This window comes from Hemicordylus capensis, chromosome 5 (assembly GCF_027244095.1).
Source record: "Hemicordylus capensis ecotype Gifberg chromosome 5, rHemCap1.1.pri, whole genome shotgun sequence".
In the NCBI taxonomy this organism is placed as follows: domain Eukaryota; kingdom Metazoa; phylum Chordata; class Lepidosauria; order Squamata; family Cordylidae; genus Hemicordylus; species Hemicordylus capensis.
In genome coordinates, this window is record NC_069661.1 from 147210995 (window position 1) to 147229028 (window position 18034).

At 42.7% G+C, this 18034-nt stretch overlaps 1 protein-coding gene and 1 long non-coding RNA gene across 4 annotated transcripts in view; one reads left to right on the forward strand and one right to left on the reverse strand.

Annotated features, from left to right (window-relative positions):
• The first annotated feature begins 801 nt into the window (after window positions 1-801).
• On the forward strand, window positions 802-18016 carry LOC128328189 (uncharacterized). The gene is made up of 2 exons (XR_008309070.1): window positions 802-906; window positions 17747-18016. It is a non-coding gene; the product is annotated as an uncharacterized LOC128328189 (long non-coding RNA).
• The window catches only part of CD36 (CD36 molecule), an 84701-nt gene continuing 79115 nt past the window's right edge, over window positions 12449-18034 (reverse strand). For all 3 annotated transcript variants that reach the window (XM_053257912.1, XM_053257913.1, XM_053257911.1), the window contains exons 13-14: window positions 17722-17886; window positions 12449-13048 (exon numbers count right to left, since the gene is read on the reverse strand). In XM_053257912.1, coding sequence (XP_053113887.1) covers window positions 17722-17886 — 165 coding nt within the window. In that variant the 3' untranslated portion in view covers window positions 12449-13048. The remainder of the gene's footprint in view (window positions 13049-17721; window positions 17887-18034) is intronic.

An 18034-nucleotide genomic window follows, 5' to 3' on the forward strand; every position in this document is an offset into this window, starting at 1 on the left:
GAGCAACAACGGAGAAAGGAAGGAGGGGGAGCCTCCCTTAGTCCATGCTTGGCAGTGCTTGCTGCTGTCACTCTTCCCCTGGCATTCTGGAGAACACTGCCAACAGTGGCGAGGGGAAAGAGAATGGAAATTACCTCCCTCTTCCCCACAAAAAAGGCATTGCTTCCTCTTTCCTACCACTGAGAGGATTGAGGAGTTCTCTAACGTGGATTGGCTCAGCAACTTATTGGGGCAGGGAGAGAGAACTGATGCTTTCCGAGCTGACCCAAAGTGAGCTCCTAGCACTTCGCCCATTTCTAGTTATGCTTTCTCGAGCCTTTAATTGCTTCTATAGCACTGGATTTATCCACTTACAATCTGCAGCTGGTTTGATATTTGCTGTATTTATAGTTTTTAATGTGTGATTATTGGTTTCATTTTAATGCTCATCGTATTGTTTTTGTTAGCTACCTTGAGGCTTCAACAGAAAGGCAGGATATACATTTTGAATATAAATACTTTAACAGAAGCCACTGAATCAGGCGCGTAACAATGATAGGGCAAGGGGAGACAGTTGTCTGGGGGCCCCACTGCCTGGAGGGGCACCCCAGAGGCACCTCATGTGACTCCCCATTGCCCCCTGCCCAGCCCCAAGGCCCCTCAGCCACTTGCCCTCTTCGCCGTCTCTCCTGCTTGTTCTGCTGGCCCGCAATCGAAGCAGCAGGCAAGCGGCAAAGAGCTCCTTTTCTCCCGCCTCTCAGCTGATCGGCGGGTGGGCGGGGCTTCCAAGGAGGCTTCCGTGTAGGCCGCAGTGAAGCCTGAACTCGAGTAGGGCCCAAGCAAGCCAGGAAGGAGGAGGCAGCCAGAGTGTTCTCTGCAGCAGAAGACCCCTTGCGGCCCTGCTTAACCCAGACCAGCATTTGCCAGGTAGAGTGTGAACTCCTTTTTGTGGTTACCTTTCCCGCCCCCCCCCCCATATATAGGGATCTGCTTGCCATAGGGCTTGGATATGGGGGGGGGAGGGACCGAGAAGTCTCTGAAAATTTATTTTGAAACAGCTTGGAAAATTTGCTGACTTAAAAAAACTATCTAAAAAGTCCTATAAGTGGCTTGTTTCATGGCAGAAAATTGCAAAAACTTCTGGAACAGTATTTTATTAATTTTATTTATTCATTCATTCATTTATAAATGCACTTATGTTCAAGTTGTTTTGCAACCCAGAAGGTCTGAGTGAGAACTGTGAAGCATGTGTGGTGCTTTTATTTTATTTTTCTTGTGTGTGAACTGCTCCCCAATAACTTGCAGGGACTTCAGGGTCAATCTGGCCAACATGTGAATGCAGCACCTCCATTCCAGAGGAGATGTGTCTTAAAGGGCTTTAAAAGCCTCCTGTGAAAAACCTCCTGCAATCAAACTTGACTGAATTTGTTCAGAATTCTGAGAAAACAAACATAGGTTCACCCTGCATGGTTGAAAGTCTCCTTTGCTAATCTGCAGCGAGGGGCCCATTTTAATAATTCATCTTTCTAGTGTGTTCTAGGCATTAAAAGTAATACAAATGTATAGTACTCAATGTATATCACTATATATTGTGACGTGTGTGTGTATTCAGTGAAATGTATTTGCAGGCAGCATACTTATTTTGGAATATCAGACTTAAATCCTTGGGGGCCTGGGGTGTGCGGAGGCCCTGGACTTTGGGGGGGGGGCCCATTTTAAAATCTTGTCTCTGGGCCCACTCCAACCTTGCTACGCCCCTGCACTGAATGCTTTGGAGACTTGGGAGGCAGCAGCAACAGCAGCAGCCTCTTGACAAATGCACCCAGCTATATCTGGAAACTTGTTCAAGTTTTCAGGACACACGCTTAACACCACCACAGACCATTCTATAGAGCCCATTCCAGAAGGCACTTTCAAGACAGCCTAGAGTGCCATTTTATATCAATATATTTTTTCTTAAAGCCCCTTCTTTATCTCTTTTTTGAAAGGGAACACAGGACATGAGTGTTTTAAAATCAGCCCCAATGTGTTTTGTCAAAAGTGGTGAGCGCGTTGCAAAGTGAATTACAGCCCAATTATTTCCTCGTGATTCAAAGCCCCTTTCTCATACTAGTTTCTGATATGGGTGTTGTGCATGTGGTTCCTTCCTCCACCATGAAACAACATCAGAAGCCATGAGGCATGTGGGAGAAGCCAGCACTACAGCTTCTTCCCACTAGCATAACTCCCAGAACCTGGAACAATGGTGCCATGAGATGAAGGAGAGCTGGAGCATAAGACACATGGGATCATGCAGTGGCGAAGCTAGGGAAGAGGTGGCGCATGCTCGCTTCTCTCCCTAGCAGCCCCTCAGAGTAAGGGAGATAATGAAAAAAAAATAGGGAGGGAGCGAGCTTTGGGGCCTGGGTTCTTTGAACCCATCTGCTCAATTATAGCCACACCCCTGGGCTTATGGCTTTCAGTCTTCTCTCCACAGAAATCTTCTGGGCTTATGGCTTTCAGTCTTCTCTCTCCATGGAAAAGAACTATGCTGCAGCAGTTTCCATTCCAAGAAGTTTACTGTGAGAAATGGCCCCTAGACAGGGACAAAGATAAGCAAGAGCAAGCTAGTCACACACTTGAGAATGGCATACATTACTTCTTGATCTCCACCTTAGCTTAAGGCCCAACACAGGTGAAATATCTGTAAGGAAATCTGAGGTAGCTAGAAAATAGTGATTAAGAAATGTCTTATAGGGCTGCGTAAAGCTCTGGGTTGCCATCAGATTTCATACAGTTCCTTAGCACTGACACACTATTATACAACCATAGCAAATATCTGGAGAAGCAGTGGGCAGACTTCAAGCTTCCAGGAGCAACTTTTTCTCCTTTTGTGCCAGAGCTCTAAGAACCACCAGGATGAAGTGTCAGCTTGGATACGCAGAACCATTTGCAAAATGGCAGTTTGGGGGAAAACCCATCACCTTCAGAATAAGATGTGTACATCAAAACCCCTCAGTGGATTAGCAGAAACTGGAGAATGACCTGATCACAGACAGCCCATTAATGCTCATTTTACAGATGAGGAAGACCGAGTCAGAAAGAAGGCCCAAGCCATTCACTGAATTCAACTATTTGACAAATCAGGCTGATTTTTAAAATTGCAGTTTTTATAAGGGATAAGTTGTGTCAGGATTTTAATCAGAGTCCTATTTTGGCAATAGGGAAAACTGATGCATAGCAATATGATTCTGTCCAGTCGGAATAAGAATACATTTGTTGTTGAACCACAGGTCATAACACAGTATAATATAAGCTTAAAACATAAGAAAAGAGCAGCCAATTAATAAAATGCAAATAAAATTATTACAGTCTTAAATGCCTAACTGTGGTGATAACTCTAATAGATACTATGAACAGTATAAGGCTAATCCTAAAACTACAGTTTAGTCTAGAAGGTTTAGCGGGTACAATGTTTAAATAACAAAATAAAATGGCCACTTGATAACTTGCATAAGGAATCTCATCTGCCAACAGGTAGTTTACACATTGCACTTCAGAGTCTGTGAATTTATCAGTTATCTGACCCAGTGTTTATCTTATTGTGTCATAAAAGGAGCAGTGTAGGACATGATATTTAATGTCCTCTACTTACCCCTGAGCACAGGGACAGAGGTGATGTTCCATGGTAACTTTGTGAATTCTGCCTTCAAGCTGTGCCGAAGGCATGGTTTGGAAACATAGATTAGTAAATGCCTTCCATAATGCTGCATTGGTAAGATTAAGTAGGTATGCAAAGTGAATCTGTTTTTCTTAAAGTGAGGATACCATGGGGAGAACTTCTCGCACTGGACCAAACTAGCATCCTGCTCGAAGAGCCAGAGACAGATTTTTTTTCCCCCTGCCCCATAACTTAAGTTCCTCTAGCGAGGGCAGATAACACATTTACAGAACATGGGAAAGCACAATTGCCCACAAGTTCCCCTCTCAGTAGTACCAATGAACAAGATTTAACTAGATGGTCATGTTTCTGGGAATATTTTAACAATATCAAGTGGACTTTAACAGAGCTTGAGGGCAGCCCTGCCTCCATTCTGAAGTGCATGGCAGGAGTGCTTTGAGGAATACCCAGGATTTTCTTTAGCAAGTTGCTTTGGACTATTTCCAGCTGGCCAACCACTTCCTCATCCCAATGAGAAGTGTGACCAAATACTGGAATGGCACAGACACCCCCCCCCCCAGCGCAAGATTTGCTATTGACTAGAGGGGGACAGAAAGGAAGCCCAACAGCAATCATCACTTGCTATTGGCTAGAAGGGAAACCCAAACTCCTGGAGAGTTACTTCCGATGAGCCGAGGAGATATTAGTAGCTGAGTTACATAATGAGCTCATTCCCACCCCTGATTTAGAGCATGTTTTAGGGCTATACAAAGCAGCACCGATTCCATTCCAGGCCTTCTTAGGGCAACAGAAGGCCCCCTCCTTTGCTTCAGCCTGACTTGGCATAGTGGCTTCAGTTCAGGACAAAGCTTTGTCTCCTCCCCATTCCTCACAATTCCCGATACCTGTAGTACTTACTGAGGTTGAGTCAGGATAGAAGACCAGCCAGTCTATACTTCCAGCAGCGAGGGAGTTTTTCATGGCTTCATTTTAAATGATTTCCAGTAAGGCAGTTTGTTTGTGTCTTCCACTACAGTCCTGAAAGAGGTGCAGTGTCTCCTGGGGATTGATTTTTCTGGGACTGCAACAGAGGATTCAGCCCTGGTAAAACCTACAGTTCCTAAGAAACTCCGTGCCATTCCTAAGACGGTAGAGGAAGATGTTTTAAAAAGCCCCAATTGGGAGTCATTTTGAGACTGAAGACGTGCAAGGAACAACTTCCTTGCTGAGGAAGTATAGTCTGTTCCATATCCTGCCATGCCAAATAAATACAGGGTTACGGGAGAAGCAGTGAAGCATTTCAGCCTGTTTGGGCCATGGTTGCTTTGATGCAGACCAATCCAGTGGCCAACCTGTTTGGATCCAGATCAAAGTTTCATTTGTCAAACTGAGCCGAATCTCTGCTGAAGGGAATTTGCCAACCAAAGCTTTGTACAGCCCTAATGTTTATAATACTGTTTTTCAACAAACTGGTTCTCAAAATTGTTTTATGTAAACAAATTAAGAAAGTTGTTCTCAGTCCCAAAGTGACTCAGTCTAGAAGAGATACAAAAGGCGACACCAGCAACCGCCATTGGTGGTGATACTATGCTAGGAGGAATGAACAGAGAGCTTATTTCCTCCTAAACATATATTAAACAAGTTCTGGTAAAAACGAATCTGCCTACTTTCCTTTTACTATAATCTTAATTGATCATTACCTTCCACCTTAAACATTCATGCATTCGCCATCTTGAAATTGGAGTGGATGGCATCATCACCAACTATGCTGTTGCGGTGTTCCTTCCATGGTACCAACTTTGGATCAAATCGGTCTAGGCACTGTGAAGTTGATAGGAACGAGGACACACACACAGCTGGGTGATGTCAAAAGCTTACTTTTCATAAGGAAAGTGGGCTAAAAAGTTATTCTTTGCTCAGTTTGTTTTAGTGGGCAAGGATTCAGAACTATGTAGGGTTATACATCATAGTGCCCCCCCCGAATAGCTTTAAATTCAGCCTAGTCAGAATGTTATCTGTATCAGTATAAACAGGCATCATTTGATCAGGCTGCTAGTCCCTATGACTTCCATGGGCTAAAAGCAGTTCATATAATATTTATTTTATTTATTTTTATTTATTGTTAAATGTATACCTCGCCTTTCATTTAGAAAATCCCAAGGCGGCTCACAATAAAATTTAAAAACAAGGTAATAAAAAAAGACACATTAAAACACTGAGCTAAAATATATATATAAACAATCTGATTTAAAAAATAAAAAAATTAAAACAAGCATAAAAACAGTACAAAATACAAGAAGCAGCAGCAGAGACAATCATATAAAAGCCTGGGTAAAAAGCCACAATTTGACATGCTTTCTAAAAACTGTGATGGAGACTGAGGAGCGAATACCCACCAGGAGAGCATTCCAGAGTCTGGGGGCAGCAACAGAGAAGGCCCTGTCCCGAATGCACGACAACCTAGCCTCCCTCATTGTTGGCACCTGGAGCAGAGTCCCCTCAGAAGACCTCGTCAAGCGGGCAGCAACCCCTGGGAGCAGGCGGTCTCTCAAGTATCCCGGGCACAAACAGTTAAGGGCTTTAAAGGTCAAAACTAGTACCTTGAATTGGACCCGGAAATGGGTCAATGGGTCCAATTCAATAACACAACTCCCTCCCTTTAGTTAATTGCTTAATGGGTATGTTATCAAAACATGATCAAGCATCAATGCAATGCAAGTAATTGCTGGTCGGAATAAAGATATCTATATTTATATCTATATCTATGCAAAGCAAGTATTTATGACACCTCATTACAAAGAAATTGCACAATGCTGCCATACAAGTTCCTGAGAAATGAATAAGGATAAAATAGTACCTGGCAAATTGGATATAGTATCTTCTCTCTAAGGGAAAGGCATCGACAGCCCTCCAAAATTTCTGGCAGTACTCTGTAAGCCTAATTCAAAGAGGTGTGAATGGAAATCCATTGTAAGATATGCCATGGCACTCTATCAACCACAAATTCTACCAGTGGGAAGAGCCTCCTGCATTAAATGGTCCCCCCAACTGGACAAAGCAATGAAAGAACAACTCACCTCAGGACACTCCCAATGCATCTGCTTTTCCCTGCTCTCTGCAGAGCCCTCCTCCTAATCCTTGAGGGCTACATTAACCTAGTGCAGGAACTACAAGAGCACCCAACTCATGAAAACACTGCTCACCCCAAACAAGGCCTGCACCACTGCAAACCATAGTTTATTGTATCTATCTATCTAATTTGTACACCGCCCCAATGAGCGGTTAACAATAGCATAAAGCAGTAAAATATATACAAAGACTTAAAAAAATTAACAATTTAAAAATCATCTACAAATTAAAACTTTAATTTTTTTTAAGTTGGACTTAGAATGAGCTGAAGCAAGAAAGAAAGAAAAGAAAGAGCTCATTGCCAGTTACAAGGTCTATAAAACCAGTGTTAGACCAATGACTGTGCAGGTCCTTCTTAAGCAAAAGTGGCTACTCAGACACAAGGAAAGAGATGCCATGAAAGTCTCCTGGTCACATCTCACCCAAGCAGTCAGAACCAATGACTTGGCCAAATTCTGGCACATCAATACAGGTGACCCCAGCTACAGCCTGACACACCTGGAAAGATGTATTCTGTTTCTGTGAACTGTATGGAGATGAAGTAGGGGACCTTGGATGCCCACAAAAGACATAGAGGACCTACCTGCCAGTAATGTCAGCAGAGGTTATGGATTTGGTCTCTCAATTCAGACCTGGGATGATCTTATCCCTCCTGAAAACTCCTCTGCATGGTGGGCTTCCATTCTGCCTCACTGTTTACATTCATTGACAAGCACAGTTGGATCCCTAAAGACTGGGGGCTAGCAGTCATTGTGCCCATCTTCAAAAAAGGTAGGAGGGATGACTTAGCAATCTATAGATCCATCAGCCTGCTCAGCATTATAAGTAAGCTCTACTCCAGACACACATACTGGAAACTTAAAGACTGACTGCAACAAGAAAACCTAGCAGAGGAGGAGGTCGGTTTCAGGGAGGGATGATCCATCATTGACCAATGCTTAGTTCTTCAGCACCTGATTGAGAAATACTCCACTCACAACACAGTCTCCCTGTATGCAGCTTTTATAGACCTCGTCTGCATTTGACTCCATCTCCTGAGCCAAACTATTGGGAAAGCTGGAAGCCTCTTCGATCAGTCGGTGCCTGCTCTCTCTCATTCATATCCTCCATGATGGCACATCACTGAAAGTAGATGTGACCCCAAGGTCACTTGTCATGTGCCATCCCTACTTGTCCCTACTTGTCATGTGCCATCCAACAAGGCTGCATACTCACTCCGCTCCTATTCTCAATTTCAATATAAATGCCATGGTGGGTCACTTAAGCAATCTGGACTTTCTCACACACACACGCACTTCTCCCCCCCAAAAAAGACAACTGGCAGAGAAACACATTTCCATGCTGCTTTATGCATATGACATGACAGTTCTCTCCAGGATCCCCATAAGACTTAGAAGAGTTCTGGGGGCCCTTGTTCATTACTAGAAAGGACCACCTGTAAATAAACTACCACAAAACCAAAATCATGTCCTTTGCCAGGAGACCAAAGATGCACTCCTGGTGCATAAACAGGAACACAATCAAGCAGGTCTCATGCTTTAAATACCTGGGGTGGTCTTTCATGCATCTGGCACTAGGAAGGCCCACAGTAGCTATGCTGCCCCAAACACCCAGAAGACCACTGCAACCATCCTAAGATTCTTTCAGTCAAAAGGAGGCTACCACATACTTGCAGCCCTTAAATTATCTGAGGCGAAGTCACTGCTGCAACTTCTCTGTAGAATTCCTCTGGAGATTGTCCAGCCCAAATTCCTAGAAGGAGTATTCCAAGTACTCTGCTGTGTCTCCAGTGCTGGACTACGACTGGAGGCAGGCCTGGTGAAAGTGAAGAGCAGAGTATGGCTGACAGAACTTGGTTTCTGGCTAAGACTATCTTCCTTCCCATTGGGCTTAGCCCCCCCCCCCCACCACCACCACCAATGGAGGATTGTAGTGATCAGACTCCTGTCCCCCTAAAGAGTTAACTGGAAGTGAATCCTGGTCCGACTGACAGGCTGGTGAACTCCAGGGCTCAGCCAATCAGCTCAACAGGGGGTTGGGACCTAGAGAGCCTTTGGGAGGAAGGTGAGTTTCTTTGTTAGAAAGAGCAGGCTGGGGTTACAGAGAGAGGCATATGCAGCCATGAAGGATGGCTGCAGGAAGATGACTACTGCTCTTGGAAAATTGCAGGAGCTTGAATTCTTAACCAGGGTTTGGATGAGCTCAAGAAAAAGGAAGCCTGGACTTTGGCTTCTGGAAATTTAGTCTAGGGAAAGTTTGTTTAGTCAGATTTTGCATTAGACTTTCTGTTTCTTGGTGTGTGCTTTGTATATCCCTTAAACTGTTCTATGATTCTTTACCTGTAATGTAACTAAATTAAGAAACACTAGCTTCCTCCCATCTAGCCAGGGCATTGCAAAGGACTCTGTAAACATTTAAAGGTGCTTTTGTAATTTCCTACATACCTGTTCCTTGCAACTGGGTAGCCACAATTTTTAAAGTGTGCTGCCCCAACATCATTTAGGGGTGCTTTTTGAAGTATTCTTGTAACCTACTGAGTATTTTTACCTGTAACTAAAAGCTGAGAAAGCCTCAGGCGGAAGCAGTCTGTGGTACTTGAATAAAGCTGTTTTTCTTTTTGTTCTTTTCTTTTACAAGCCTCTAAGAATGGGGTTTTAACTCAGGCAAGTGAGGGCTAAAAGAGAGATTTCTCTGGTGCAAACACATCTCCTCAGGGGGTCAACAGCTATCAGTTTTATCACCACGTGTAGGCTTGCACGTGGAAGATTTTTGTACATTTCCAATAACAAAATAGAGATTTTCCTGGGAGTTCCACCCCAAGCTCAAGGAAATTCAAGCTCTGTAACAGAGAGGGGTGGTGGTGGCAGCCATTTTTGAACCTACCAAAAATACAGGAAAGTTTTCAGAGTAGCCTTTGCCAGAAAGCTCAGCAGGGATGATTCAGCATTTTTCCTTCCCTTCATGGTAGCTTGCTCTAAGACAAAGGCTTTAGTCCATTACAAGGATGGATACTAATCCAAATGGAAGCAAACTTTGTTGGCAACACTATCATCACATGGCTCCCCTCACCCCACCTACTTTCCCGGGGATACAAGCAAGCCAAGACAATTCTTGAACAGTGCATAATGGACACAGAGCACCAAACTGACTTAGACAGGGCCCCAAACCTCCGCATTGCTGAATTCCTAAGGTACATGCCATGGGTGATGCTATATTTTATGCAGCTGGAGGTTCCTAATAACTGAAGAGCCTTCACCCTGGCTTTGGCCATGCTAGATGGAACATATAGGAGGATCCCCTTCCCAGAATGTGTATGCCCCTGCAATGCTGGGCAAGTTGAAACCACCAAGCATGTCCACCTTCACTGCCTTTTTTATATACACACATCCACAACACTTCCATCCTCCCACTACTTACAAGGTTGCCAGGCCGCACAGGCCAGTTCTGCATATCATTACTACTCTCTGGCTGCAATCCACTCATAACACAGAATGTTGCTAAATGCTGAGAGGCAGCATGCAGAATTTGCCGGGACCGGATCACCGACAAGTTAATCAGGCCCCAAACGGCTCATGCCTGTACACCTCTAATCTCCTGCTCTCCATTCCTACAGTTATCCAAATTTCAAATTAAAATTTAATCCTAATCTTAACTAATTTTATAGGGTGTGTTTAAAAAAAAAATAGATCTTGGTTTACAGCAATATTTTGACTTGCATGATGTCACCTTCAAACTGTCTTCATAGACATAGGCTGTTTTTAATATACATAGCTGCTAATCTCTTAACCTCTAGCCTGATCACATTTTGAATTTTTAACCGATTTCATAGCCTTTCATAGTTTATTTTTATAGCAATTATGATTTTAGTGTGATATAATCACTGTCTTCACAACTCTCATAGGCAATGACTGTTTTTAAGCTATAATCTCATAGATTTAATCTTTTGCTTATGATGAGTTTTTAGGTCTTGTGTGAGACGCCCCGAGCAGTAGTGTACTGGAGGGATGGGGTATAAATATTTTAAATCACACACATGCACATCAAAGACCATAACAGATATCTTGATTGAAGATGTGCTTCAATTTGAATACCTCCTAGTTATGAAGTGCCATGAAATTTAAATTTTCAGAACAGACGAAGGCACCAAATTCTGCCTTTGACAGTAGAAATCACCAAAAGTTAGTATTGCAACTAAAGTTTTTATAGGTCTATTCATCAAGCATTTTTTTAAAAGAAAAAAATATTTACTCTCCCCCCCCTCTCCCCCGTGATGCTTTGTTTTCAGGGAACTGGCCCTCAAATCTAGGCAATAGACACACCACTGTATTTCAAAATATTGAAATACAGGGTATGGAGAATACCCTCTCACAACACAATCTCACATGGCTTACAGTAACCTATATATTGTTAGCACAAATTATGTCATACTAACTCATGAAATCCTATACATGTGGAAATATTGATGTCTTGCACCTATATTCAAAGCATCTTGTAAAGTTTGCAGATGAAAGGATAAAATTATGCAACTTACAGACAGCACAGGTTACATCTCACACATGACTTTTCTGATATCCCATCACCAAGTGATGATACAACCTTTAGTGGTCAATTTCCTATGTGAACCACCAAAAACAAGCCCAAAAGAGTTGGCTTGAAATGCAGCACTGCCATCTGGTGCTCAATGCTTAAGTTGCACATTTAATATTCAGACTTCCAGAGAGTATACAGATGGACATTATTTCAGTTCAGGGATATCTTAGTGGTGTGTCTATTGACTTTACTGAAGCAGGCACGCTGAGTGCCAACCAACATCTACTGGGTCTACATGCTTTGCACAGGCCTAAATTCAAGTTGTGCAAAAGCAACAGTGAGCAAAATCAACTTCATGATGTTTTACTTTGGCCATGGTGACCTTAAACCAACTACTATTCTTTTAACCTGCCCTCAGTGGAAACATAGACATAGTAATATTGAAATGCCTCATGATAAAAATATGTAAAGTGTTTTGAGAAGTGATATACAAAATGGGACGGCACCCAACTTCCGATCTGAATGGATGTAGAAGGAAAGGAGGGGCTTTTTGAGAGAGAGGAGCTAGTGCACATGCACACGTGTGGTGTGGTGTGTGTGCATGTGCACCACTCCCCATTGTAAGTTTCAGTAGTGTGGAGCACAAGCAGTTTAGTGGAGGGAAGCAAGATTCACAGCAACATTTAAAATACCAAAAAAAAAAAAAAAGGACCACGTATCTACCCACAAAACAAAAAAGCGGCATGTTTTAAAAGCATTCATTGCAGGTACTTTCTATGCCTCTGGCTATTATGTCATAAATATTAGGTGTGTCTGTGGAATAAGTTTTTGCATGGTATGAAACACAGGAGGGAACAACCCGAGGCAGCTTTGCGAAGGACAAGTCCTTACATCACTGCTGCTTGCTCTTCCTTCTCTCCAAGCTGTTACCACATATACTTCCCCTTTCCCCATCCTGCTATTGTATAAGAGTACTATCATCATTCATTTGCATTCGCATGGCAATCAAATCAGAGGGGGGCGGGTTGAGAGAACAAGCTGTACATCGGTCCAGTTGATATATTTGAAAGCAAGTAGCTGGTATTTGAACAGCCATCCATTCCCCATGCCTGTGGCAGTGAAGTGTAGTGTGTGCAGTGGGGCAGGCACAAAGCAACAGAACAAAACAGGTCTTTCTGATCACGTCTTTACTGATATTCATATATTATGATTAACAGACTTTTACCACTTATTTGTTGTTTTAAAAATTCACATCTTTGGAAGGTAGGGCTCTTTTAATCAAAGAGACAGAATGGGAAGAAAAAAAAATAGTGAGCTTGCATAGAGATATCATCAAGCCTAAAAAGAAAAAAGAAAGAAAGGTGTGTTTTCAGTCAGCAGTTCAGGCCAATGTCTTCTGTTCCCATTCTTGAAAGCCTAAGGTGGGAAATAAATGGCAGGGAGAAGAGGCGGTGTGTTGCATAAACAGGAGCACAGGCTGGATTCCAGATCTGATCTCCACCTTGGGCTGACGAAATGACTGAATTACTAAGCGGCTCATATTATTTCAGATTTCGTGATAGTCTCCAGCAATATTAGAATTGCCCTTCTGAACAGCTACAGGCTTCTGGCAGCAAGAGGCATGCACATCATTTGCCTTTACTGAAAGGTGAGGCAGGAGTTCCTTGAGAGGTTATTTCCATTCAACAGTCTAGCAGTGCTGTCAGGAAGTTTCACCACTCTCTCTTGCTTGAAATCTGAAGCAACTCTACATTTCCAGTAGTTTCATAGCTGAAAACAGAGCACACACAAGTCAATCAACACCTTATTCAAAGATATCAGAATTATTGATTATGGATAAGGTTGTGCATGCAAGCTGTTTGATGCACTAATGGATTAGGCACCTATTCCAGTAGCAATGAATCCTATCAATGTATTCCAGCCCAACAAGCTGGTATTGTTAAGCTATATCTGTTTCTATATTAGTGTTATGGGAAATTGCCATTTTGGATACCCCACACACACACCCCGCACCCCTACATGCAGTGCTGGCATGGAGGACCTGTATTTTGAAGTCCAGGAAAGATGTGTGTACACGTTGGCAAAAGAAAAAAGGTCAGAAAAGTCAACTCAGAATACCCATTGCCTGTATCTGTTTGCTAACACATGCATTCCTTCCTGCATTCCCCAGGAAACCCATTAACCATCCTGATCTTTCAGGATTGCTTAGTCCCAGGTCAAATAAAGCCATATTTTAATCCATCTGGGTGATTGTCCCAGCAGCTATGGCCCATCAACTGTCTGGAGCCAAGGTTAACATTTCTTTACCCAACTTCATCCTCCTTTGTCCTCACCTTCGGGCGACAGGAATTCTCTGGAATATTCAAGACACATGGTTTTTTGCCCTATTTTAAAAAGGGACCACATTTTGTCTCTTGCTCTCTCACTTTCTGGACCTGATCCCAGGCTCATGACTTCACACCAGCTAAACGCTTCATCAAGTATGTCAGAAGATGCATTTGTTATGAACAGTCCACATATCAGAACCAGAGGTATCAACTCAGAAATATAGGCCTGTGTCTGACTCCATTTTATATCAAGAAATGAAATGATACCTGAACTCTGGCACCCAGGTCAAACTGCTCTCTGGAGCAGGAGACAATATAGCTTTGTGTTGCAAAATGGATATGCAAGGGAACACAAAAGCCAGGTCTGAATGCTGTAATCCATATGCTAATACCACTGGCTACCAAGTGTCTGTGAAAGGAGCCAGGGGGCTGATTCCCCCCCTTTCCTGTAGTGTTAAATCCTTGTCAGGAATTTGAATTGTTCTCCATGGAAGTTCAACATAGCCAAATGCATAGAGAGATCCGTCTGTAGATTTTAATCTACACCTCACTGATGCTACAAATGTATTGGATGTCTCACGCACATATATGTTACTTTAAATATAATTACACACTAGATGAGAGATATACAAGAAATAATGGAATGACTGTCTCACACCTAATAGGATCAATTCCCCTACTAACTCTGAATTTTAACACCTTCTGGGGGCCAGACTGCCAAGATGTAATTTGCAGCATCTTAGATGCAGATTTGCTGTGGGCAATGTCCCCCCTCCCTCCCTTCCTGAGTGCGCAGTTTACAGAAGATGAGAGTCAGAGATCTCTCTGGATTGGAAAATATCCTGAATAATTAAGACTTTGTTCAGAAGGTAGCAGCACGTTATCACCTTTTGGACATCCAGGAAAAGAGGAGATCTTTGAATAGATTCTATTCAAGAATCAAAGAGAAAATCACTATAAGAATGAGGCTTTTTTGAGACAGAGAGTTAGCATTCTTGTGCCTACAACAAGATCTGCTCACACGCTTTCCCAGAGTTAGCTCCCCAGCCGCGGGACTAAGCAGGAACTCTGCCCATGCTCAGAGGCTGTGACTTCCACTGCACAGTGAGAAGTCCAGGCTCCACAGCCATGGAGCTCTGAGCTATGATCTGAAGCAACTGCACAACTCCTGTCTCTGCCAGCACCTCACTCCTTCAACTGAAGTGATTCTTCTCTCTCCAGCCTCGGATCCGGGGTAAATATGCTGATTGGAATCCCCTCATCCCTTCCTCTTTCCCTGCTCCCTTCTCCTCCCCCTTTTCCTCCACTAATCACCCCAAAACCATACCAGCCCGCAGCCTTCATTCCCCCCCCTTCCGTTTCTGCCTGTATCTGAAATGTATTAGGATCTAGGAAGATTCAAATGCACACACATATGTAGTTAGGCACACAGGTGAATATTGGTGCTGGTTAGGAAATACTGTTGCTGATATTAATAGAGTATTCTGCTTTCTGCTTTGCTAGATTATGTTGTTAGTTTTTATACTCAATAAAGCCCATTGAACCTCTTTGAGGACTGGTTCAACCTCCTTCCTTCTTTGCAATCCAGATCACACATGGTTACTAATATAAAAGAACAAGGTCACGTTGGTGACATTATGGTCCAGACCTATTTTATATACTGGCTAATGAGCATGTTTAGTATATAGATCAGGCCTGGTCTCTAACACATTGACCCGCCTTTCCCATGTGTCTGGGAATTTTTTTATTATTTTCCTCCCCTGAAACCCCTTTCCTATCCTGTGTGAATGACTATCCATGCATGTATAGCACTAGAGTGCCAGAAATGGGTTAGAACAGTGTAGGACTTGCTTCTTTTTGATTTGATGGTTTTAAAGATTTTTGTTAGGGTTTTCAGTCAATTTGTTGGGGAAGTAGGGCCCAACCCCTTCCTCTGGGGTAAAAGCATGCTCAGCCTCAGCCAGAACTCATGAGTGGGACTGTCCCTCCAACCTTCTCTCAGTCTGGCACTTGGAGTCCCCCAGTTGCTCCAGCATTGACTTGGTTCCTCTGCTTCAATTTAGGTTAACATCAGAAAATCTAAACTCTGTTTATTAACATTAGAGAGTCTACGTGTGGTTGACATATAACAATCCACTTTGATTTATTAGCATATTAGCAGTTAAGATTTTCATTTGAGAAAACTGTTAAATTTTAGAAAATCAAGGTTTTGATATGAGGATCAACACACGTATACCACTGTCATGCGGGAATGCCCACTTATCCCTTGTTTTCAGTCTCTTAATAAAGTTTATTTATTGGACTTCTGCAGTGTCTCTCATTGGTCCTCACAACCCTGCCTGCTCATTCCAATCCCGGATGGGAGGAGAATGTACACCCTGCAACAGGAAATCCCTTATAACAGTAGGGGTCAACAACTGGAGACCTTGGGCGATATCTGGCCCTCCAGTTCCTAACCTACTGTCAAAAGCAGCATAGGTGAAGCAGTGCCTTACTAACTGTGACTTGGCAGATCCCATGAGGGGGTAGGGAGTCAGAGCCCTGGACCATCCCTTCTCATTCTCTGATCAGAGAATTCCTGAGGAAAAATTATGCTGAGCCCAAGAAGCCTAGAACAAGTCCCAAGGTCAAGATCTACCAAACATTCTAAACTCTATCTTCCTTAGGCCAATGAATCAGATAGGCCTTTCCTCACTGGAATGAACTCTTTGACCAATAATTGCTACTTCTCAGCCATTTTTGAAACATAAATATCTACACTCTAAACAAATGGCTTTGACTAATAAGGTCACAAAAGTAAAAAGTTTAGTATTTCATTGTGTTCCAGTGACTCGACCTTTGGAGGTGGTCTTAAAAGAATCTAGATCAGGGGTTCGTAACCTGGGGTCCACAGACGCCCTGGGATAGGTCCACGTGGTCTATGAAAAATGAAATATATAGTTGCTCCGTCAAAACATCATTTATAAGCAGACATGTTATAATTTATGTTATAACCTTGTTGACAAGCAGACATATTATAACCTTGTTGACAAGAGAAACCAGAGTAACAGGCTTTACTGTTCCCAGCAATGCATATGAAAAAGGCACAGAGCTTTTTAATGCAAATTCTGTGCTGCCCTCTTTAATTTGCTTGCTAGTAAGCCAGAATAAATTTCCTGAAAGTGACTATCCCAAGTCGTCCCCCAGCCCGAGCCCTATGAAAATTATCCTGAGCCTTTTGGAAGGGCGGTATAAAAGTTTTAATGATAAATAAATAAATATAAATATAAATGGATAATACCCAAGGAGATGGGGTGGGGTAGGCACAAAAAGCATGAAGAACCCCTGATCTATGTCTGTGCATTGACATCTGGTCAAGAGTTATATAGCTAGTGGCTGTCATTTTCTGTCTGAATGGAGAGAGATGATTGAGAGGACTGACCTTGGAGACGCAAAACCCAGGTTTGTCGTCAACAAGTGTGCAGGTGACAGAAACCCCCTGAATGTCTTGTGAGATAGCATACATTGGAAACACATTTGCATTCACACTTTTACAACTGCACACTTACTCCCGCCCCCCTTTTTTAGGTATATACCTAAGATATTATAGACTCGAGGAATCCAGATTCAGATATGAACCTTATCTTTCTTTTTAGATTGTGAGCCCTTTGGGGACAGGGGACCATCTTAATTATGTATTATTTTTCTATGTAAACTGATTTGAGAAATTTGAAGAGCGGTATATAGATATTCATAGTAGTAGTAGCTCCCTATGATGTGTCACTGTGTGGCCTTGGATAAGTCAACTTCACATACCTCACAGGGTTTTTGCCCTGTGCTGTGAGGCTAAGGAGTCACCCTGAACGTTTTCTTTGTCCCAATGGCTACTTGCCATTGAGGGGCAGTGGTTTTCAGTGGCTATAGCATCAGGGTGATTGGGATCACAGATACCTGTGTTCAAATTTCAACTAAGCTAGAGACTCATTAGGTAGACTGAAGAACTCTTCTTCTCCTGGCCTAAGTTCCCTCATGTGCCTAATGGTCACAGCATTATTGAAAGACAGAGAGCAACTTTACACTAAAGACACAGCACACTGGAAAGTCATAGTCAAGCAAACTCCTGCATCAACTGCTTACCTATTTTGATTTCTGTGCTCTGCAGATTATGAATGAGACCATGAATCCTAGGAACATCACAGCACCAACAATGATGAGTACAGCTTCCATCAGGTGCAGCAATTTAATCTTATTTGTTACTTTTGATCTGAAAAATTCCGCCTTCTGATCATCAATAGTACCCGTCTGGAGAGAAGAAAAAATGTCTACAAACATCATTCCAAGCCGAAGCAATTTCTCATTGTTGTTGTTTTGAAATGACAACTCCTCTATGCAGAACATAAATGATAATCATTCTGTTTTAAATTTGGTGCTATACAGGACTCATGTCTAT